General features: G+C 29.9%; 2 protein-coding genes across 3 annotated transcripts in view; one reads left to right on the top strand and one right to left on the bottom strand.

Annotated features, from left to right (window-relative positions):
• The first annotated feature begins 494 nt into the window (after positions 1 to 494).
• On the top strand, positions 495 to 2,027 carry LOC132939276 (zinc finger protein 271-like). The gene has a single exon (XM_061006364.1). The coding sequence runs from the start codon at positions 495 to 497 to the stop codon at positions 2,025 to 2,027; it is 1,533 nt and encodes a 510-aa protein (XP_060862347.1).
• A 12,969-nt stretch (positions 2,028 to 14,996) lies between these two features.
• The window catches only part of LOC132933372 (uncharacterized), a 78,099-nt gene continuing 66,971 nt past the window's right edge, over positions 14,997 to 26,124 (bottom strand). For both annotated transcript variants that reach the window (XM_060999668.1, XM_060999669.1), the window contains one exon: positions 14,997 to 15,506. In XM_060999668.1, the coding sequence (XP_060855651.1) occupies positions 15,343 to 15,506 (164 nt within the window). In that variant the 3' untranslated portion in view covers positions 14,997 to 15,342. The remainder of the gene's footprint in view (positions 15,507 to 26,124) is intronic.

The raw sequence follows: 26,124 nt of genomic DNA, 5'->3' as shown, positions 1-26,124 counted from the left end.
TATTTTAATCAGCAACTAAATTTTTTATTATTTAGTTTATTTTTTTCTGGACGGGTGGCGCCACTGTTGTATTTTTTGACATTCAAATTTTCTACTTTTCCGGTGGATTTTCCTGAAATCGTATTACATAGAAACCTTCTCCTGACAATTACGAACATAACAAAAAAAGAATTAGCGAAATCGGTGTAGCCAAGGAAAACAGGAATCCATTTTTATAAAATATAGAGATATAGATAGTAATACAAGGAATACTGGCTTAAAAAACATATTGATATAAATAAATATTAATCGACCCATATTTTTTTATAATCCATAACGACAAAAAATAGTCTATTAATTACACCATTGTAAGAAAAACAATTACAAATTATGTATAAAAAACATTAAGTTTGAACGTAACAACCTTTAATTGACGTAGGACCCATTATTTACCAGGATCTGTGAAAATACAATTGACCCGGTCAGCAAATTTCCGTGGGATTTACAGCACTAAAATGGACAAGAGACAATTTCCATGTGACGTATGGGATAAATCGTTTAGAAATATCACCAAATTAACTGAACACAGGAGAACCCACACAGGCGAGAAAACGTACCAGTGTGACGTATGCGACCAGACGTTCACCCAAAATATCCATCTAACTGTACACCGGAGGACGCACACGGGTGAGAAACCGTACCCGTGCGATGTGTGCGACAAGTCATTCGTTAATAATAGCTCATTGACTGTACACCGGAGGACCCACACAGGCGAGAAACCATATCCGTGCGATGTGTGCGACAAATCATTCGCTAATAGTAGCTCATTGGACGTACACCGGAGAACCCACACAGGCGAGAAATCATATATGTGCGATGTGTGCCACAAGTCATTCAACCAAAACATCCATCTAACTGTACACCGGAGGACGCACACAGGCGAGAAACCGTATCCGTGCGATGTGTGCGATAAGTCATTCGCTAAAAGTAGCTCATTGAACGTACACCAGAGAACCCACACAGGCGAGAAACCGTACCAGTGTGACGTATGTGACCAGACGTTCTCCCAAAATATCCATCTAACTGTACACCGGAGGACGCACACGGGTGAGAAACCGTACCCATGTGATGTGTGCGATAAGTCATTCGCTAATAGTAGCTCATTGAACGTACACCAGAGAACCCACACAGGTGAGAAATCGTACCCGTGCGACGTGTGCGACAAGTCATTCGTTAATAATAGCTCATTGACTGTACACCGGAGGACCCACACAGGCGAGAAACCGTATCCGTGCGATGTGTGCGATAAGTCGTTCGCTAAAAGTAGCTCGTTGACTGTACACCGGAGGACCCACACAGGCGAGAAACCGTATCCGTGCGATGTGTGCGATAAGTCATTCGCTAAAAGTAGCTCATTGACTGTACACCGGAGGACCCACACAGGCGAGAAACCATATCCGTGCGATGTGTGCGACAAGTCATTCGCTAATAGTAGCTCATTGGACGTACACCGGAGAACCCACACAGGCGAGAAACCGTACTCGTGCGATGTGTGTGACAAGTCATTTGCTAATTCTAACGCTTTGACTACACACCGGAGGACACACACAGGCGAGAAATCGTATATGTGCGATGTGTGCCACAAGTCATTCAACCAAAACATCCATCTAACTGTACACCGGAGGACGCACACAGGCGAGAAACCGTATCCATGTGATGTGTGTGACAAGTCATTTTCTAATAGTAGCTCATTGAACGTACACCGGAGGACGCACACAGGCGAGAAATCGTATCCGTGCGTTGTGTGCAATAAGTCATTTGCTAATAGTAGCTCATTGAACGTACACCGGAGGACGCACACAGGAGAGAAATCGTATCCGTGCGATGTGTGCAACAAGTCATTCAACCAAAACATCCATCTAATTTTACACCGGAGGAGGACGCACACGAGTGAAAACCCGTACCCGTGCGATGTGTGTGACAAGTCATTCGTTAATCATAGCTCATTGACTGTACACCGGAGGACCCACATAGGCGAGGATCTTTAACCATGCGATGTGACAAGTCTTTAATCAATGTGCGACCATATGACCATTTATATGTTACCTATTTACTTATACCGGTGAAAGCACGTGTTTGAGTTTGGATTCATCATCTTATTGTTGCACTAATATAAGTTAAGTCAGGTTATTATAAAGTTGATTTCATAAGACGTTTCTCGTGTTAATTTATTCGTGTAATTGTTTTCTAATAATAAATTGTGACTTATTGTGTTATTAGTAGTTTTTTTAATGTCCGTAACTGATTAATTTTATTGACCACTAGTAACGTAAGTGTCTATTGTTTTAAATCCACCAACAAACTTATGAGTCTTGTATTACATTTTCAAATCTTAGATTTAAAAATTAAAAATTTAATGAATGTCTAACTCGAAATAATTTGCACGTTTTCGTGATATTTACGAATTCGGCAAAATTCGAACTTCAGCTGCTCATAAAAAATTATTGTGGATTAACCATCAACTTTTTTTTTCATTTCCACTTACAAAAACTTATCAGGAACCTTGTATTAATTAATTGTCAAGCGTTTTGGCCCAATAAATCATTTTATTGATATTTAAAGAAAACAAACTAAAAAACTTGGAAACTGAATATGTCCGTACCTAAACAGCTTAAAACAAGTAAAAATATCTTAAAAATGTCGTGGTGTATAGAAAAATCTAATTTAAACGTTCAGTGAAAATGGCATGTATCTACTGTCATTGTTCTTAGAGTTATACCAACAATTTGGTCAATAGGTAACCAATTTTTCGTAAAAATTCTCGTTTTTCTTTAATTTTTTTTTTTGTTTTTCATAGCGTTTTTGAAAACTACTGGGGATTTCAAATTTTGACCTCCGAAATGCACCGACTAGATTCACTATTTTCCCATCAAAAAAGATACTGAAATTTAAAATCTAAGCATTATTTCGGATACTTATCGTAGACACAAAAAAAAAAATATCACTGCCACTCAGAATCTAAAATATAATACTAAGAAAGAGGAATTGAGGATACACCAGATTATAAGATACATATATTACTAGCGCACTGTAACCAGGACTTAAACTTAATTCCTTACATGTATTGCAACTGTAAATATTTCTTGTGATGTGCTTTTTACTTAAGTCTTTCCTCTGGAGAAATTATTTAATATCCCTATGAATATTCAGAAGCATATGATATATCGTGGGCTGAGAATGAAAAAGTTTTATGTCACAATATCCAATTGTTCAGCAGAGCGATTCTTAACTTTAATACCCAATATCTGTTTTTCAGGTTATCTTATGAATATAACCAAAATTTTAATGAATTCATAAATACAATTATTGTCAGATACATTGTTAATATTAAGTATTCGACATCCAAATATTTTATAAAACCTAAAAAACTGGAAAAAAAGTGTATAAGTATAAAAAAACTTCTGTGTGTAGAACCTTTTCATTCTTCCAACTAAATGATATGATATACATAGAACGTATTTCTTTTTTTGTAATTCAATACAATATTTTTACTTCTTAACAGAGTTACCGAAACATGCAACATTAATATTTATAATGAAATTTGTGTTTAGATTATTTTAATGTTTAATCGAAAACAATTATTAAAACTTTGAGCGAATAAATAATTAAATTGCTTGATGTACCTACCTAATTTTACTATTTTAATTATATTGCAGATTGAGACTACATTATATATCCCAACTAATACTATAACTATATTAAGTAATATCACATTATCACATCATCGTTTACACGTCCTAAAAAGCAAAATTATAATTATAAATTGGTGGCAATTGAAATTGATAACATACTAAATAATGTTTAAGTTCAATTTTTAATAATAAGATAATATTATTAAGTCTATATTATATTATGCCTACTTTTACAAAACTATTGTACGATATTATTGTAATTTTTGTTTTTATTGTATCATCGACATGTATTGATAATACCTTTTAGAACTAACGAAAACTGAATAAAATGACGATAGAACCTTTACTTACGTAAACTTATCAACTATAATCACGATTCATTAATTTTTCATGACATAGAACCTTTTCATTTTCTGTATCTCACTAAGTATTATATGTAAAAACACCGTTTTTGGACAAAAAGATGCACAGTTGAAAATTAAACAATAATGTATGCAAAAAAACGATTTTTGAAAAAAATGACCATAGAACCTTTTCATTCTCCGCCCACGATATTATGTTCAATTAATCGGTCTTCTCATATAGATTTATCTCACGTGTGTTTTTGTAAGGTAAACGTATTCTTTATACGGTACATTATGTGGGGTCAGTGTGAACGTGCGTTCACTGGTCTGACGCAAATCATTTAAAATATTACACCTTTTTCGTTATTTTCTCAATAAAATATATTCAGAATGAGAACGATTAAAATTATTATGGCTATAAAAAGTAGGTAACAACAATATTCTTTAATATTATAATTCAGTAATTTATGAATGGATAACATTTGGATGCGTTGACTTCTATAAATTTCCTTTTTTTGCATTATACTTCAATACAAGTACCTAAATATGTTTTTGGCTGTTTTGGGATTTCCGCAAAGTCCACTAATGTCCGAAACTATTTGTTCGAATTTCGATCTAGATGCGTAAAAGTATCGATGAATGCTTCAAAGCAATAAAGGGCGGTAATCGTTTGAAAAACAGAAAAGTCTGTATCGTCACAGGACACCCCTATGATTATAAACGGTACGAAAAATCTCAAGTATTTGAAAATATAACGGTCTTGATTAAATTGAAAAATTCCAAATATTAGATTTTCCATAAATGCATTATATCAAAGGAAAAGTGTGGGTTAGCGTTCTTGGTGAATCAGCCGATATAATATATACGGGGAGATTCATAAGGCATGCTCACCCCCATTTTTTCGTCTAATAATTTACATTTATTCAAACTCTGACTTTTAGAATTTTGAAATACCATGCGTATTGACCATATTTTCAAATTCTGGAGATTTTCTTAACTACTATTAAGGTGTGTCCTTATAACCTTCGAAAAACGTCTGTGGTTCAAATGACAACCCTCACTTTTTACTGTTATTATTATTATGCAGTGGATACATTTTTTTCAAAACTTATTCATATTTTGTACTCAAGCATTAATTTATTACATTGTTTATTTTATCGATCAATAAAATCAATTTCATTAGATACTTTTCAAGAACATCGTTAAAACGTACATAAAGTAAATTAAAAAATGCAAGTTAATATTAATTGTAAACATAATCGTGTACGTAACGCACTTAGCACACTCTCATTTTATACGAATGTGACGTTATTTAGGTGTGGTGTAATAATTCCTTATTGTTGTTTTTTTTATACTTTGGCGCAATACGCACTTATCGGTGGCGCAGATTACAAGTACTGAAATCGGTGCAAAATGTTGTAGCGGATCACATATGTGTGACACCGTTACATGATATACCGTTAAGTATAAGTAATAATTAAATATAGATATAAATAATAAGAAGGAAGAATGCTTACAGTATAGTTATCCGGGTACACAATACATACACACACAATTGTTAACGTATAAAAGAGACACACGATGTTAAGTTAGTTAGTTCTGGGAACAGTACAGCTACCCACAAACCAACGAACTCCGGAGGACGATACTGCGAGTAAGCCTTTCGATATTTCTGTAGTTAATAAGTATTTCGTATGTAATAAGCATCGTTAGGTATATTACATGAATATGGTGTATGTATTTAATAAGTATTGTGTAATAATAAAAAACGTATCAACTAGAATTTAATATTTGAACTATCTTTCTTTAAAGCTCCCGAGTTACGGTTAAAATATAATTCATATGGCTCTGAAAACCCTCACTGAATTATCTAAATATAACAGGTTACCCAACCCCGTTACAATGTCATCGTCAATATCATTATTAGGTATATTATATTGTATATAGGTCAGACACTGGAACCGAACCTAAAAGAGCCGGTTTTGGAACCGGATTTTTTTAAATATTAAGAACCGGAACCGAAACCTTTATTTTAATAAATAAACTACCGGAACCAAACCGGAATTTTTAAATTAAACAAGTTATTTTAGGTTCAAAAATACAATATTTGTATTTATCATAATTTAATGGTAAGTATTACTGTTATGTGTATAAACTATGTATGATCGTATCAATTTTCTAATATTTCTCATACTATTCATTAAGCCCGCATTCCCGGATTGGTGTTTAAAATTATTATAATTTTCGGTACTTAAATTATTTGGAACCGATACCTTTATTTTTTTTATCAAAAGACCAGAACCGAACCGGATTTTTGAAATTCAAAAGGTTCCAGTCCCTGATAATGGTACATCTCACATTTTATTAATTGTTGGGTATACAGAGTGTATCAGATGCCTACAGGTACATGGCGAATTAAAAATCACAGCTGCTCGCGCCTTTATACCTATTTAATTGGAAACGCACATGATTTTAATAAAATGTTCTTCTTTAAATACACTCTTTACTTTTCACTGGTTCGCTCAATAATGGAATATAGGTGTGGCTCTATTTGATGAAATCCGTATCAATCCTGCTTGGTCTAACAAAATTTAACGAGTTCAAAACGAATTTCTTGGATACATCAAAACAAAACTTCCTGTGATATAGTTATACATTCATTGACCACATAACTACCTACCTACGAACCTCTAATTTATCGTGGTTTTTAAATATCAACACTTTATGTTCAACTTCGTAGGCACATATTATACTTAGACGTAGTTTGTATTCATAAAATATTCAGAGTATGAACAGATACTCTAGAACTATAACTTTGTACCTAATATTTTGTAGCATAAATGCAATTTAGCTACCCAGTGATTTTAGAAATTTTTTTGAAAAAAAAAAATGTTTTGTTTATTTTAAACTTAAAAACACGATTTCGAAAATTTGACAGACTTTTTTCCATTTTATAAAGCTGCAAAAACACACATTTTGAAAAATTCTTTTGGGACCTCAACTGCATTTGTAGCTTCTTTATACAAGCATCAACTAATGTTTTTTTTTTTTATTTATTGTATAAAAAAAATGTTATTGTACATATCATTATGTACATTAAACTTTTCGTGTAATGTTATTATTATAAGATGATAATAATATATAGTAATAGGATGATGGTAATATAAATAGCTTAAAATCGGCATAAATCGTTTGACAATTTGGTTGTGTATAGAAAATGATAATTGAAGTAATAGTGGAATGGTTCAAGTTTCTACGATTAATATTTTTGGATAACAAAAAAATAAAAAAGATGGACAGGTGGGTATCGCTCTGCTGTACAGAATTCGTCGAGCATGTCATTGCAGCGGATGTGTTATATTCGAATTCAAATTAAAATTCATACGAAAAAAGATTCTGAACACATAGACGTTGTGTCGTCTTATCGTACTATTGTATAAATAATCAAATTTAATAATTAAAAAGAAAATTGATAAAAATTGAAAATATTTCATGGCTATTATAGCGTACTTTCAGGTGAACTTTTTTTTTTTAATAGAGGTAGAAAATCTTGTTCGAAATCTTCTTTTAAAATTTCTAATGTTAGCTATGAAAAAAAAAACTTTTATGAATTTCCAACTGAATATATTTTCAAATTAATTTGCAAATGTTCAGAATTTTAATGAAACATGTCAACATTTGAACTTTAAACGCATAAAGAAAATAAACGTGCACGATGTGTCTTTAATATTTTCGAACAGTTCAAAACTATGGTAGATTTCAACTATATCTGTATTGGACACTTTATAATAATTTAAAAATTGTTCAAATATCAAAAATTAATTATATTATGTACTGTAATAATTATTACTAGCTGTACTCAATGCCCTCGTGTATTTCAACGAAATAAAAACAAATTATATTTTTATCAATTGTCGGGCCATTCAGTGTTACACCTTGTATAATAAATATAATAATAAAAAAAAAATAATAATATAATAAATATTCCACGTTTCGCTGACGACGATGACTGCGGTGGATTTATAATCATAGCTCTAGTATACCTGTATTATTATTATTTTTTTTTATTATTTAAATAAGGCTTCAACTCCTGAGGTTATTAGCCTGTAAAAAATACAAAATATTATTAATTGAGTATTGGTCTTCCAACTATGGAGATACATTACGTTTAACGATAGAGGGAGTTTGTAGGATATATGTAGGTACATTTAATTATTTAAATATTAATAATTTTTCTAAATTAGTTTTGCTAAGCCTATGTTTTTGAAAAAGTTGTATATTATGTTTTTGGTGTTCTCTTCGCCAAGTACCTGTTGATGGGTTTCCGAGAATTTGTCTGGAGTTGATGAACTTGGGGCATTCAAGTGTGATATGTTTGATTGTCAGCGCTTTGTCACAGAGTTCACACGCCGGGCCGTCTTCTTTTGTTATGAGGTGCAAGTGTGTTAGACGGGAGTGTCCAATCCGAGTTCTTGTAGAAACTATTTGTTTGTGCCTGGATGAGGGTGGAGGAGTTTTCCATGGGTCGATCGATGTATTAATTTCTTTTAGTTTATTTGTGTTTGAAGTCTTCTCCCACGAGTCTTGCCAGAGACTTTTAGTTAGCTTGTTTATTTTTATGAGTGCGTCTTGAAATGTTATTTGGTTTATTAATACTGAGCTGGGTGATAATATTGCTTCGTTGGCTGCCTTGTCAGCTAGTTCGTTGCCATTTATGCCAGCGTGAGAGGGGACCCGTAGAAATTCGATTTTTTTTACCTATATTACTGTAATAATAATAAATTATTATAATATTATGGTCATTGGTATTTCATAAACCATTGGTCGTGTGACGCACACGGTGTTGTTGGTGTAAGCTATGAACGCTACGATGCATCTATAGTCACTAGAGTTTAGAGTACTGAATTTTAAATATTTCATTTGAAATTTTTCAATTAAAATATTTTAAAATTTAAAATTTCACTCTTTTGCAAATAATTCAATGAAATTTCAAAATATATTTTTAGATACAGAGCGCGTGTGCTTTTTTTTCTGTCTGACGTCAACATTTGTGGTAGTCTTTTGCTCGCTCCGATTTTCAACATTGAAAAACGAAAAAATCTACTATATTTTTTTGGTGTAATTCAAAAAACGAATATCCTCAGACACTTCACATAATAGCATTTTCCGTACATGGTAAAATTTTCAAAATATTTTGATACTTTTTGTGCTATTTATAGCCACGAGACATTTTTTAATTTTCTAAATTATTTATCAGTTAGAAATTCATAAAAGCTTTTTTTTTCATAGCTAACAATCGACATTTTAATAGAAAATTTCCAACAGGTTTTGCACCTTTAACAAAAAAACCAGTTTACTTGAAAGTTATGCAATTTATAACCATAAGATATTTTCGATTTTTGTTATTTTTTTTTTTTTAATTATTAAATTTGATTATTTATACAATAGTATTATAGGATGGCACAGCGTTTCCGCTCAGAACCGTTTTTCGTATTCAATGACTGATCATTGAATTAAAATATAACAAGTCCCTTGTAAAGACATACTCGACAACTACAAATGTACAGCAGAGCTACAGTAACCACTTGTTCGCCTTTTAGTGTTACTTTCAAACGTATTTTGGTCACAGACAATTAGAAATGATTATTTGTCGCACTCATAGAAACTATCGACAAGGAATTCGAAACTTGCTAACGAAGGTTTACGACTTACTATATTGACGCGTTATAAATTATTTGTAGGTAAATATACTAAATAGTGAGTATTGTCGTATGCGCCACGCAAAGGCTCGACGTATATAACAGATATATTTCTGTTTCCGATTCTCTAACCGTCGAACGAGCAAGGCTGGGAATTAACGAGTTAAAAAGTTAAAGTTAAGTTAAAAAGTTAATATTATATTAACTTTTTAACTTAACTAGTTACTTTTGACTTTTCATTAACTTAACTGTTAACTTACTTAATTTCTTTTTTAATTAAGTTAATTTATTTTGTTTTTAGTTTTATTATATATTTCACTATTTCAGTCTACTTCATTTTTCATGTCAGAAAATATTGACCGTGAATTGTTTAAAGTAAAAAATGTATATCATTCGAATCTAACTAATATGGAAATATTGTGTAGAGTATAAACACTATAGTGTTGGGTTGGAAAAAAATGAAGTATGCTAGCGTTGTATATACAAATCAACTATTTTTTAACCTAATAAAAAGATAACAAAAAGTGTGTACTAACTTTTGACTTAACTGAGTTAACCTATAGTTAAATTAACTTTTAAATTTAAATTTTTTGTTATTGGTGCACATTAACTTGACTTAACTGAGTTAAAAAAAATCATTAACTTGCCTAGCCGAAACTTTGCAAACGAGTAAATTGTCGACACCTGCTGTATGAGCTTATTTAAATTCTCCTTTTGGTGACCACGATTACGGGTACTGCACAAAAGGATAATTAAACAGAGGTCCAACAGGATTTACACTATACAAAGTGGTTAGGGTGGTTAGTGGTTAAGGTTACTTAACTCTCGAACAACTGACCACGATAACGAGTACTGGATGTCCGAGGGCGAGAGCTCTTTAACCTAGACAAAGTCTTACTCTTTTTCGACTGACCACGATAACGAGTACAGGACGAGAAAGTACGTACTACGGTGTCTTGCTGCCTTCTCTAAAAGCGTTGTTCGCAACAAAAGCCTGAAATAAGACTTAAACACAATTAGAGAGGTACAACCGTCGCACCTCTACGCTCCCGTCGAGTTCCGCGACGACAGCGGGACTGCCTCGCGCCAGCGCATGTAGCGTTGTTACATGCACAAAATATATTAAAGTGTCGCCTCAGCACATTTTAGCTTCATTGGACTGAGTAATAATTTACTTATTCGCTAAATTATATTTATACGTTAATACTATATATATTATAATTTACAATTGTACGATTGTCTAAGCTAGAATACAACAGTATATATTACATAATAATATTATATTATCAGTTAATTTATCACACATCAATTGGGTCCATATATTGGCTTTTATTTATTAACACCTATTCGGTACAATAAACAAACTATTAAAATGTATGTTCTCTAGCCGTAAGTTTGTGCATATACACAACTTTAGATATTATAATACACAATTTTAAATACAAAGTTTTTTTTATTTTTCACATAACTGGAATTGTAAAACCCTATTTATAACCATAGGCATCGTAATAATAATATCATAATATTAAATATGATCATTGGTCATTGCACACGAGGCGTCGTTGGTGTTTTGAACGCCACCTTGCGGCAATTAAAATTCTGGAACAATCGGAATTTTGTGCAATGTTTATATTATTAAACATGAACATTCATGTACGATACACGAACGCAGCTGTATATGTTATAATAGGTAGGCACCTATGCAGTTGCATTGGAATATTATTAGTTTATGAATCAACACGATGCACTCGTATAATAATAATCGTTGTAAGACACGCGAGGAATAATATTTGTATACCTACGCGTGTGTTGGTATATTGTACGTATACAGAGTGGACAGAGTGGTGCAACAGAAAGACTCGACGGATGAAAAATAAAAATGAAAACTATAGCGATAGAAGCGTGAAACACATTATGAAAAATATTTGTATAAATAATTAAAAATTTACTAACGTCTAAAAATGTCCAGAAAGAGTAGAAAAAAAATTCGTCAAAATCACAAAGCACTCGTATAATAATAATAATACAATTAATTATTGTTGTCAGACACGCGAGGAATAATATTTTTATCGGTATCGGTTCCAGGACTGCTTCTCCGAAAATAAAATAACTGTTCCGGTTCGGTTCTGGTTCGAAAAAAAGATAAAGGTATCGGTTCCAGGTAACTTAGGTGCCGAAAATTACAATAACTTTAATCACCTACCAGGAATGCTGGTTGAATTAATAGTATGAGAAATATTAGAAAATTGATACGATCATACATATAGTTTATACATAAACAGTAATACTTACCATTCAATTATTATAAATAAAATTATTTTATTTTTGAACCTAAAATAACCTATTTTATTTGAAAATTTATGTTCGGTTCTGGTCCTTTATTTATTAAAATAAAGGTTCTGGTTCGAGTTCTTGGTGTTTTAAAAGTTCCAGTTCCAGAACCGTTTCTTTTAGGTTCGGTTCCAGTCCCCGATTTGTATACCTGCGTGTGTTTGGGTATATTATACATATACAGAGTGGTGTAACGGAAAGACTTGAAAGATGAAAAATAAAAATGAACACTATAGCGATAGAGGCGTGAAAAACATTCTGAAAAATATTTGGATGAATAATTAAAAATTTAATAACGTCTAAAAATTTTCAGAAAGAGTATTTTGAAAATAAAAAATTACGTTTCAAATCAATACCTACTATGAAAAAAATATTGATATTTTGAAAATTGTAAACATACAAAATACATTTTTTCATAACCTATTATTAGTTTTTTTTTTCCAACATTGTTGTCGATAAATAATTCTCTGCTCGATCAAAAACCTTGAAAATTGAATTCAAGGTTCCACATAAATTGTTTAAAGGGAAATTTTAAAACAAATCGAGCGTGAACACAATTATTTTTTATGATTGTCCGAAGCGAGAATTAAAAAAATCCGTCAAAATCACAACCCACTCGTATAATAATAGTTGTAAGACACGCGAGGAATAATATTTGTATACCTACGCGTGTGTCGGTATATTATACGTATACAGAGTAGACAGAGTGGTGCAACAGAAAGACTTGACGGATGAAAAATAAAAATAAACACTATAGCGATAGAGGCGTGAAAAACATTCTGAAAAATATTTGGATGAATAATTAAAAATTTAATAACGTCTAAAAATTTTCAGAAAGAGTATTTTGAAAATAAAAAATTACGTTTCAAATCAATACCTACTATGAAAAAAATATTGATATTTTGAAAATTGTAAACACACAAAATACATTTTTTCATAACCTATTATTAGTTTTTTTGTCCAGGAATAATTCTCTGTTCGATCAAAAACTTGAAAATCTAATTCGAGGTTCCACATAAATTGTTCAAAGGGAAATTAAAAAAAAAAGCGAGTAAGTGGATGTTCTTCTGGTGTACAGGAGGTTTCAAGTTTATCACTTTATAATGGATGGTATTACATTTCAATGCAATGATATAATATAATTGTATACGAAAACGATACTGATCGGTGACGGTTTGTCAGTGTGGTTATTTTATATTATATTTATATTTTTATTACTTATTACTTATTAGCCAGTTAAGATGAATTAATATTATAAAATATTACAACAAAATAACTAAAAATTTTGTTCTATTGGTTATTTATTATATATTATATGTCATTTCCTCCAAATTTGGACATAAAACAACTATAAAAAGCTGCGTTTTATATTTTTGAGATATTTTGGTGACATAATAACTTACTTACGTAAAACCTTGTTTTAAATTTTCAATCCATAGCTATAAAAGTTAAAAATTTTATAAATTTTTAACTACAAAATCATTTTTAAATTTGATAAATGTTGTCAAAAATCAAACCTAAAATGTTTATGAAAAAAAATTGTGCTTATGTATTTTTAATATTTTTCAACTGCTATTCAAGCAATATATACATATAACATATAGGTACTTTGTATTAAATATTGACGCTTTTTTACCTAACAAATAAAATTTTATTGACATTTATAGAAAAGCTAAAAAAATTTTAATTTAAATTGTCTGTAAACAGCTCGAAAAAATTTAAAATATTTTGAAAATATTATCAAGTATAGGAATTGATAAAATAAACATATGGTATGAATCTCAAGTATCTACGTAATTTGTTTTTGAATTACAAGAAAATAAAAAAATCACTACATGAGAATTCAAGTGAATATCCAATGTTGCAAAAATTTGAACTTCAAACGTTCATAAGAATTTAATTTGACTTTCTGATTGATATTTTTTTTTATACTTTATAAGAAATCTTGTATTACATTTTTAAATCTTAGATTGAAAAAGAAACATTTTTATGAATTTCCAACTCAAAATAATTTGCACAATTTCGTGATTTTTACGGTTTTTGTCAAAATTTGAACTTAAATGCTTATAAAAAAAATTGTGACCATGAAGTTTTGATATTTTTCAAATATCATTGTGACAATATATTTAGAGCATATTCAAGCTTTTTCACCCAACAAATAAAATTTTATTGACATTCGTAGAAAAAAAAACTAAACAAAGTGAAAATTGATAATAAAACAAGTCAAAATGTTTTGAAATTGTTTTTGGTGTATAGCAAATGATAATATAAATTGTTCAGTAAACATTTCGTGCACCTACGGCCATATATTTTAGAGTTACACTAAAAACAAAAATCAATATTTCAAATATTTTTGGACAGTTAATCTATTTATTTATTTTCATCGAATACAATCAAAACAGTTTTTTTGATGAAAGTGGATTTATCACGTACGTATAATGTCATCGTGTTTTTGCATGGATAGCTTCAATTTTAAAACATAATATTAATCGAGTCCATGCGTTCAAATGCGATTTCCGTCAAACTAAAAAAAAGAAAAAAACATCTTCCTCTCCTTTTTATTGACTGTCTGTAACAAAAAAATTCCACAGGTACCTGAAGCTATTTTCAAAAAATGTTTTAAAAATTTCGAACGATTTATTCTTTAATCAGTATAACTTTTGAGGCGACTATCGTGGATTCTCATACGGTCATACGGTATCATAGTATTTATGAGTACTAAAGCTGTGTATTTAATGTGGGTACCTACGTGTCATCTTAAAAAAAAGTCAAAAGTGTTTGTTTGAAATCTTTTTAAAATGTTCCCAAAAGTGCAATAAAATATACATTTACATTTTTCAAAAGACTTTTAAAAAAGGAACGCATTAAAAATAATAATATGAAATATTAGTCTTGTCCTTATTGAAGAAAACCCATAATCGTATTTCGTATGTAAAAAAAAAAAAAATAAATAAATAAAAATGGCTAAATTTATTTAGGTGCTTATCAATTCAAAAACAAAGTTTCATTATTGTAATACATTTAAAAGTTAAACAAATCATGTTTGATGGAATGCAACAAACAATAAATAAATAAATAAAAACGAACGAAAATAATAATAATATGTTAACCGACAAACGTAAAATATAAGAAAAAGCAAAAATACTCGAGAGGCCGAAAAATCGACCTGAAATATCAAAAACGTACTTCCACATTGTTGACACAACTCAGAAATTGTGTTGAGAAATAATATAATATATTATGTTTTGCTCCAAAAAAAAAAAATGCATTTTCCTACGAATTTGCAGCCTAGGTCGATCAATTCGTTCTGGTGGGCGGAAGCAAAACGTCGAAGGGATACATGACCAACATCTTGTTGCACATGTCCATTTGAATGTTGTCGAGTACGGGTCCCACGGCCGGATAGAGTTCGTCAGTTATTTGGATCGCGTACTGGTTCAGGAACCTCAACGCCACTCGGTCTGTAAAAAGAACGAAAACAATTTTAAAAAAATTCGGCGATTGTCGTTGTATAGCTTATAGTTTATATTTTATTATTGGATAAGCATTAAATTATTATCCAGGCGGTATAGATCTTGTCTTATTTTTCAAGACGAAATGTGCACCGGTTCGATAAGATAAACTTGACTTTCAATAATCTATTATTCTATACATATATACAAGGCTGGGCAAGTTAATGATTTTTTTAACTCAGTTAAGTTAAGTTAACATGCACCAATAACAAAAAGTTAAAAGTTAAAAGTTAATTTAACTATAGGTTAACTCAGTTAAGTTAAAAGTTAATACACATTTTTTGTTAACTTTTTATTAAGTTAAAAAAAAGTTAATTTGTTTATACAACGCTAGCGTACTTAATTTTTTTCCAACCCAAAACTAAAGTATAGGATATAGTGTTAATACTTCATACAGATTTCCATATAAGTAAGATTCGAATGATATACATTTTTAACTTTAAACAATTTACAATACATATTTTTTGACATGAAAACGAAATAGATTGAAATAGTGAAATATTATAAAATTAAAAACAAAATAAATTAACTTAACTTACTTCTTAAAATGAAAAATTAACTCGTTAATTTCACGTTAATTAAGAAAGAAATTTAATAAATTAACAGTTAAGTTAATGAAAAGCCAAAAGTAATTAGTTAAGTAAAAAAGATAAAATTAAATTAACTTTTTAACTCGTTAATGCCCAGCCTTCCATATATAGTGGTTTTAATAGTATAATTTATTCCCAAATGGCAATAATACGTTTTGAGAAAAAAAATGCAGGCAATACCTATGTCGATACGTTTTGAATAAAAAATATAATGTTGTCCTATACCTACGACATGGGCAATAGCACCTTTTGGACCAAAACAGCAATGACACGTTTTGGCTTAATATTCTACAAGGGAGATAGAACGTTTTGGAAAAAATGCTCATTTTCAAACCCATTTTACAGAAATATTAATTTTTTTTTTATTTCCCGCCATTTTTTTTTTTTTAGAACGTATCAGCACTCGTGTTTTATTGTAACCACATAAATATTACTTTCTAATTGACCATATTATATTTGTTTTATTTATACGTCAGAGGTTTGCGGGCAAAACGCTTTTTTGACTTTTGATCTTATTTATAATCAGAGACTGGAACCGGAACCGAAAGAACCGGTTCTTGGAGAAAATATATGAACCGGAAACAGAATCCATATTTTACAATGCTTAAAACCGGAATTAGAACCGGAACCACAATTTAATATGCAATAAGTGTTCCGGTTCTTTTAGGTTCTTATCGGTTCTAAGAAAAAGTCCTGTACTTCAAATAACTGAACATTTTATTTAAATTGGATTTTGTTGTAATCAAATAATTATTTTTCATAGAAATATTTTTGTTTTGTACATAGTAAGATGTGGTATTTTAATATTTTAACTCGAATTAATCGTATTATAGGTACGATCGAGACCGATTAATTTACACACATACGGGTTACATTTTTCATTGGTAATGTACCGAGAATGGTCGACAACAATGATGTGTTTTTCTACAATCTTTCCCAAATACCTACGACTATAACGAGAAATAATATTTATGTAGTTATTTATAACTCTGTTCACATTCTCAAACACAGTCACACACTCACACTTTAACACGTACGAGTAATTTACGACTTATTAATCTTATGGTCATGCTGTAATTTTACGTTTCGCTTATTAGTTATTAGCAACTTCTAAGACCTAAGCCCAGTACACTTGTTAATCAATTAAAATCATTTTTGAAAATTGAATACACTTCCTAAATTAATAATTTCTTACCCAGTGAAATTATTAAATTGATTTCTGATTTTATTAATAACTGTTTAATTCTTTAATTGCCCACCTAATAATAAATGATTTCAAAATTATTATGTGGCCAGTTTTATTAGTATTCATTTTCCAGTATAAATTTAAGGAGGAGGTTCAAACAGTTCTAATAATATCTGGATGAATGTAACAAACTAACATTACACTATTTGAAATTAGCAATTAAAAATTTGCAAACTTTGCAAACTGAACTGAATTGAGTGAAATTAAAAAAGTATTTGGAATGTATTTTAGATACTTTTTGAATGGAAGTATTTGTATTTGTATTTAAATAAAATTTTAAGAGTATCTTTTATAAGACTGGGCCAAGTTATGTCTTCATGAGTAAAAAATCTACCTAAAAAGCAATAGGTCATTTTTGAAAAAATTCATTTTTAAGAACCGGTATGAACCGGAATTAACCGGAACCGGAACCCATATTTTGTAATTTTAAGAATCGAACCGGATCCAGAACCGGAAAAATCCTAAAGGTTTCCAGTCCCTGCTTATAATACTATAAATCGGACGCCGTTCAAAACCACACACTTACCATTCATAACCACACAATTTACACCTTTCAATACCACACATTTTGTCTATTGTTAAAAATTAAAATTTGGAAGGTCGACAATTCAAAACCGCATTTGATTGACAGTTCAAAGTTAAACATTTACCTATTTATATTAAATAAATCGTCATAAATATAATTTAATTATTTTAATCTTAACTAAAAATTATTTTATTTATAATTAATTCGATATAATATAATAAGAAAAAAGAAATAGCTCGATTTCGATCAAATTGACAGCAGCAAACGTTTTTTATTGTAACCACACAATATTACCAATCGGGTCATATATTTGTTTTACTTTTACGTCAAAGGTTAGCGGGCAAAAATTTTTTTTTTTAAGAAAATAAATTTTCTCTTATCGAGTCATTTTCAAACCATTTTTAACCTGTATACAGATACAGCATAATTAATATTGTTATTTTTTTTAAGTTTCCAGCCATTTATTTTTAGTACCTAGGAAAACGTGTATCTATTATAATATAATATTATACATCTCGATTTCGATCGAATTGACAGCAACACACGTTTTTTATTGTAACCACACAATATTACCAATCGGGTCATAATATATTTGTTTTACTTATACGTCAAAGGTTAGCGGGCAAAATTTTTTTTTTTTAAGAAAATATATTTTCTCTTATCGAGTCATTTTCAAACCATTTTTAACCTGTATACAGATACAGCATAATTAATATTGTTATTTTTTTTAAGTTTCCAGCCATTTATTTTTAGTACCTAGGAAAACGTGTATCTATTATGATATAATATACATCTCAATTTCGATCGAATTGACAGCAGCACACGTTTTTTATTGTAACCACACAATATTACCAATCGGGTCATATATTTGTTTTACTTATAGGTCAAAGGTTTGCGGGCAAAAAATCTTTTTTTTTTACTCCCACCTTAATACTATATGAATCCACGATGAACAAAATAAATGAAGACAACAGATTTTATATTATATTTTCTACTATTGATTATAATAATTTATAATCATAAAATATGGGTAGTTCAGTAGTTGTATATTTAACACTAAGCATTACAAATATATACGTACACTGATTTTTCGGTAAATAATAATTATTATTTTTATTTTCGAAATTTTTAAGAAATACAATTTGTTTCTCTCGCGGGCCACACCGAAAGAGTTCACGTGCCACATGCTTGAGACCACCGCTGCTATTGGTAATAACCAATAACTAATAAGTATATATTTTATTATTGATGTCATAATAATATTACGTTTACTTGGAATGAACGCAATTCTTTTTTTTTAAAAAAAAAAACGTGGTACGATAATACTTAGAATTTTAAATTTATTCTCGGTTGTTTTGTCTTAGTAGTTTTTCCCGGTAGTAATTCCATCTAGAAATTCCATTACTCGACGCATTCGAAAGTCATACAACATTATAGCATTCAAAGCTTTGTGCGGGTTATAGAGGCAGCGAAAGTCAACAATTCTTTTGAAAAAAATGTTTTGCCTGCGTGTTTAATCCTTGAAAGGGGAAAAAAAACATTTATTTTTTTTTTTAAATATGTTTTCAACGAAACCGATACCTATAATACAGTTGTAGGTAAAGGCGTATAGTGAACATTTCGATTGGGACCTCGTCTGAAGTGTTATTTATGATAATACTGTTTGGTTCCGTAGAACCAATCGTAGTGTAGCAGCCTCATTATTTTTATTATTACTCCAAATAACGATCACAAAATATACACCTAGGTATGTGTCCAGGATAAAAAAAAAGTTAAATATTTATGTCTGTGCTTGTCTCATTGTCTATTGTGTGACGTGAACAATCGTAACAACCGACATAACCGCGTCAAAACGAATTCTTTCATATTGTTTACGATGAGCAAAACAGTTACAAAACAAGTTATAATGAAAACGGGTGTCATCAACAACTCAATAAGTAATAGGTAACGAAATAAGGGTAGGCAAGTACGTAATATTTGCACCGTGGTAGGTAATCGAAAATAGTGTGAAACTTGCACCACAATAATTAGCGTGGAGTGTCTACGAAAATATCGATCACCAAGTATTCGATAATTTCATCAGCGACAACCTACTAATTTTCGGGTATTTCGAACTACACCCACCGCCTATCCAGGATTGTTATTAATTGTTGTAATATAATTTATATAATATCTGCAGACCAACCTGTGTTCCTACGTGACCCCATAAATGGCTCTGTATACAGGGTAACTACGTCATGTGCACACTGTAATCATGTGCGTTGATGGAATATCGTGTTTCTATAATTGAAATGAGTTTGGAGGGCCATTTCGTAATCAATTATTATCGATGGTATTCGTCAGTATAATATACGCGCGTTGACATTGAGACTAGATGGGACTCGAATGACAGTATTAATTCATCGGAATTCCTAACTATATTCACTGCGCCTTATACCAACAGGTAATCGTTACAATTTGACATCCAACGAGTTATTTCCAAGGCTGGGCATTGACGAGTTAAAAAGTGAAAGTTATGTTAAAACGTTAATTTTATTTTAACTTTTTAACTTAACTATAGTTACTTTTGGCTTTTCATTAACTTAACTGTTAACTTATTAAATTTCTTTCTTAATTAACGTGAAATTAACGAGTTAATTTTTCATTTCAAGAAGTAACTTAAGTTAATTTATTTTGTTTTTAATTTTATAATATTTCACTATTTCAATCTATTTCGTTTTCATGTCAAAAAATATGAATTGTAAATTGTTTAAAGTTAAAAATGTATATCATTCGAATCTTACTTATATGGAAATCTGTATGAAGTATTAACACTATAATTTTATAATTTAGTTTTGGGTTGGAAAAAAATTAAGTACGCTAGCGTTGTGTAAACAAATTAACTTTTTTTTAACTTGATAAAAAGTTAACAAAAAATGTGTATTAACTTTTAACTTAACTGAGTTAACCTATAGTTAAATTAACTTTTAACTTTTTGTTATTGGTGCATATTAACTTAACTGAGTTAAAAAAAATCATTAACTTGCCCAGCCTTGGTTATTACACTGCAGTAAGTCGTAAGTATCTATTACATAATATTTGATTGATTTTAGACAGTAATATATTATATCATGTTCTTATTACTATAGGTAGGTAGCTATTTAAAGTCAATACTGATGTTTACGCGCCGCTATTAATTAACTGGACAACTTAAGGTGACGAAAGGCGAAGTATATATTGTGTGAAATGTGAATAAGTCTGTATACGAAATAACCGTTCAGAATCAAAAAATGAATAGTCTGTGTTTTTAGTTACTCGTATTATCTCATTCGTTATAGGTACTATATCGAAACGTATGCGTGTATAGGAACTGTTGAAAACAATAATCGATTTAATTATACAGTTCATATTTTTTACCACCCGAGATGATGCAAACTAAATATTTTCATTTTAGTGCGAATTACTAAGGCGTTTCAAAAATGTTGGTGAAAATTGCATAATATTCAATATAGGTTTTTATTTTTGGGTCAATTTTGGTGTAAATGTACGAGATACGATATTTATACGACAAGATTATGACCGTTTTTAAAATACCTATCTAAATCGTAAGATCGTCATATCCATATATTTTATGTGAACAATTAATGATAAACTGCACCCATATTTGAATCGAGCTAGTTGTCTATATTATTGTTCTTGTCGAAAATTTCCCATTGCATTAGTTTATATTATATTAATTTATGTTTGCTTTATTATTATCTGTATTTATTTATTTATTTGTTAATAAGCAACGGGCATAAGCCCTTTTACAAGGAAAAAAATACATTACATAATAATAATTGGCACATATGACACTAAATAGACAAAGTGATAATCAAACAAATAAAACTAATTAGAAAGACAAAAAAAAAGAAAATCTATCAATAAAAACAAAAATATAAAACTAATTAGGCGATGTATTTTAAAATTAATAAAAATGTTTTAGCTTTAAAGACTTGACCGAGATAAGATAAAAAAATCCAAGACTGTACAAGATTGTAATATTATTATTATTTTTATTACTATTATTATAAGTTATAAGAGGGTATGACAAAAAAATGAATAAGCAATATTCTTCTTATAAGTCGGTAAAAACTTTCAGTCGGAATCGTTTTTACAACAAACTGCAGATAATGATTTACTGCTTTCGGCTTTCTACTTTCGAGTAAAACTTAACTACTGCACGCGTTGACCCGCCAAATTCAGTGATCTATATAGTAGTCTATACGTCTTAAACTTTCGCGGACTGTTTGTCTTGAAACGTATTAATACGGTGAATTAATGTGTTTAATTTAATTAAATTTAATATTTCCGAAACGAGCCGGCATGGAGCGGGATAGACGTGTTAGTGCGCCTGCGTGCATATTTAGATGCGTCACTTTTCGTTTATTTTTCTAAGGCTCGCGAATTGTTTAGATAATATTTCAACTCATAGAACGACGCCGAAAACCAATCATAGACAATTGTAGTAATGTGCAAACTTTTGCATATTATTATTATGACGTTCTTAACACGATTTGAAGATTTGAAAATCAATATAGATGTCCTATGTGGATAACAATAATTTATTAAGCGCGTGAATGGGTATAACTATAGTAATATTATAGAAATTATTATTATATTACATGTTGTACATGAGTATACGCCAAGCATGTTCATCAGTCATCGCCATTGTTTTTCCTCGAAGAATCAATTTATTCAAATTCCGGTTGTTTTTTTTTTCAATTTTCGTGTATTTTAAATAGTGTATGTTTGTTTCCTTTTGTCCTTAAACATGATTTTACAAAAATATAAAATACATTGGATAGGTATAATATTAAACTCTAATTGATGATACTGGATAACCAATCGAAACTCTTAAAAGTACAATTTTTTTCCTAAAACCAATAATGTAAAATATTTGTAATTGTTAATAAGTTATAGTATTATTAATAATAATTAATAATTATTGATTTCAAAATGGAAAATAAAAATTTGCATCGCCACAGGTCACTATTCAAATAGTGTAAAAAACCTAAATAAGTTAAAATATAGTAGTTAAGCATACCTACTTGAAAGTTCTAATAATCAGAATTTAAACAGATAAAATATAATGTTACTAGGTCAGGAGAAAATTGAATTGAGCATGATTGCGATAAATCACAATAAATTGTGCTATTTCGATCTAGTCTCGAAATGTATACGTAAATAAAATTGATTATAAAATATTTCCTCAATAAAGTATAATAAATATAATATAATGAGACACAAAAGGTGTTATCGACACGTTATTAGTATATATTATTATAGACGAATTAACTAAGACAATAGAAATTGTCTTGAACTTTTGCATAATTATTATGATTTACTTAACGCGGTAGAAGATAGGAAATCAATAGAATAGATGTCGTCTGTGGACGATAATTAAACGCAAATGAGTATAACTATACGTCAATACAATAGTAATACAATTAAATTGTGCACCAAGCATTCTCATTTTTTCCCTCAGTTAATTAATTATTTTATTCAAATTCTAATTTTTGAAATTACGTGTACCCATACTTTAAATAGCTAGTGTTCTCGAGGTCTGTTTTTGTTTTCAATTATTTGTTATTTAATTATTATTCAATTTATTTTTAATCGTCGATACCATTTGAGGATATAGTTCACTGTAAATTATTCATCAGACGATTTTTTTTTCAACGTTTCTATACGTCATGTAAATCAAGATCGGGACGAATGGTTTCTAATTAATTGATATAATAATAAAATGACGAAAAATAATAGTCCTCAGAGTTCTAATTAGTAGTTCTCCCGTGCTACCAATAAAAGGTGAACATATAAACTATATTAGACGAATATTAGATTCGATATTACGTCTATTTTATATTTCCATAAACCATTTTTATAAGTTATAAGGATAAGTTTTGCTTGAACTAATAGTGTAAAATATTATTTTATATTATTAAAGTGTACCTATAAATAATTAGTAATTTCAAGTTTGAAAATAAAAGGTTTACATCGCCACAGGACACTATAAAAATGGTGTAAAAATCTAAATAATTTAAACTATTATATTATAGTTCTTGACCACCTATACTTACTCGAAAATTTGAATGCTCAGAATTTGAATAAATCAACTGTCACTAAAAGAAAAATAGTTAGCGTGCTTGGTGAATCACCCTGTGCACAATATGCTCTTTTTAATCTCGAGATGTACGTAAGTAAAATGTATCATAATACATATAGCAAGTGCCTAGTAAAAAATATAATGTATATCCTTGGTGTGACGCGGTGGTTGCCCTTAGTCACAACGTGTTCTGAGATCAAGCATCGGCCGGTGTCGTTAGTTTCCGGATGGGTTACCACCCGAGTTCTAGTGACAAATCCTTTACACATATAATGCACGTGTTCCGAACCAACTGACCCCCACAGTAAAAAAGGCTAACAACCATGCAGTTGACGTCTTAAAATAAAAAAAATATAATATATAAAGAGATTTAAATGGTGAGTGTTGACACGTATATTATATTATACCATGGTGATTAAATTCATATTGAAAAATGATAAATACAAATGATGGATTGTCGTTCGTGTATCGACAAGTTTACATTTCGATGAAGACTTTTTCAGATACTTGATACAATGCCATAATAATATTATATAAGTCATAGAGAGATGCGCCGGCGCTGCAAATAACACACTTATAGAGAGAAAAAAAAGAACACGTGTTCAAAGGAAAATAACATCGGCGAGACAGTGTCAAATGCGTTTGGTTGAAAAAAAATGGTATCTTAGAAAAAAAAAACTATTAGATAAGTAGATAACACATCAGTAGCCACTCTTGGTTTTATTATATATTAGAACGTGTATAACCGTGTATATGGTTATAACTAGGGAACGGATTCTTACGTGTGTATATAATAGTTTGGTATATATTAAATAAATAGTCTAGGTCTAAAAGTTATACGACTTAGGTATACGACCAGAGTATGTGATGAAAAACTCAAAAAAATATAATATGCCACTATAATTTTTTTACTAAATTTACGTCCTTATGACCTAACCTGTAGGTAATAGCTTAAAGATTAGAAAAAAAGTGGGTCAGTGCACCGGAGCGGAGTAAGTCAGTGGTGGAGTGGTGGAAGTCCCTTCGGTCCTCGGACAGGATAGTCTATTATTACGGTATTCGATTCGAATGCAATGATTGCGTTCGATAAAAAACGATTCTGAGTGGATGAAAGAAAATTTATGAATTATAAATATGTATTAATAAGTAACCATTAATTTTATTTAATATAGGTATATTATAGATAATATTATAATATTACCTAGTGGGAATTAGATAACTTTTTTTATTTTATTCGTTTCTATGGTGATAAAGAGAGGGTTATAAAAAATAATAGGATAGAAAAATAAATTTTAGTGGTTTTCCATGTGGCGTTAAAAAAACTATTGAGAAAACCGTAAAATTACATCTCTAAAGTACCATATTGATCCAATTCGCTAAGAGATAAGGTATACTATAAGTTGAAATCGAAGCACTCCTTCTGGTAGACATTTTGTTTACAGGATAAAAAAAAATATAAACATCATTGTAAAATAATAACATGTAAAACGATTGTATTCATCACAAAATATGTAAAAAAATACATAAAATCAAATGAAATTACTCATTTAATTTAAGATCACGAGAAAACAAATTTATCACTTTCCTAAATTATTAATTTATCAAGTCACAGTGAAAATATATATTTACCTATAAAACAGTTCCCTGGTTATAACTTAGGTACGGGTAACTTAAAAGTATACACAATTCCTATGCATTTTCATATTCTCATTGGTTATTGAAAAAAGTAGTTACCTAATTTATACCAAAATTGTTTTCATGACCTAACGATTGTGTATACAACATTTTATTTTGCATATTTGTGCATTTACTACACATTTTTAGTGCATATATTTAGGACTCCGTACATGTTTAAGACATTTTGCTCAACTCAATGGATCGAGAATCACAAAATAATTATTCATGATTTATAAATGTTAGCATTCAGCATTTCAGCAGGCTGTAAGCAAAGCATAAATGATTGGCTTTCGGACGAAGAGAAATTCGAAGATCGAAAAACCACATTTTTTTTATTAACATTTTATTGCAGTTTAGGTATATAAAATATAAATAATCATTTAATTTAAAATAAAATAAAA

Source organism: Metopolophium dirhodum, chromosome 1 (genome assembly GCF_019925205.1).
Source record: "Metopolophium dirhodum isolate CAU chromosome 1, ASM1992520v1, whole genome shotgun sequence".
Classification (NCBI taxonomy): Eukaryota; Metazoa; Arthropoda; class Insecta; order Hemiptera; family Aphididae; genus Metopolophium; species Metopolophium dirhodum.
The sequence above is the reverse complement of the archived record's forward strand: the minus strand, read 5'-3'. Positions and strand labels throughout refer to the sequence as shown.

Coding starts and splice junctions, on each gene's coding strand:
- LOC132939276 (XM_061006364.1), top strand. CDS start 495: ATGGACAAGAGACAATTTCCATGTGACGTATGGGATAAATCGTTTAGA.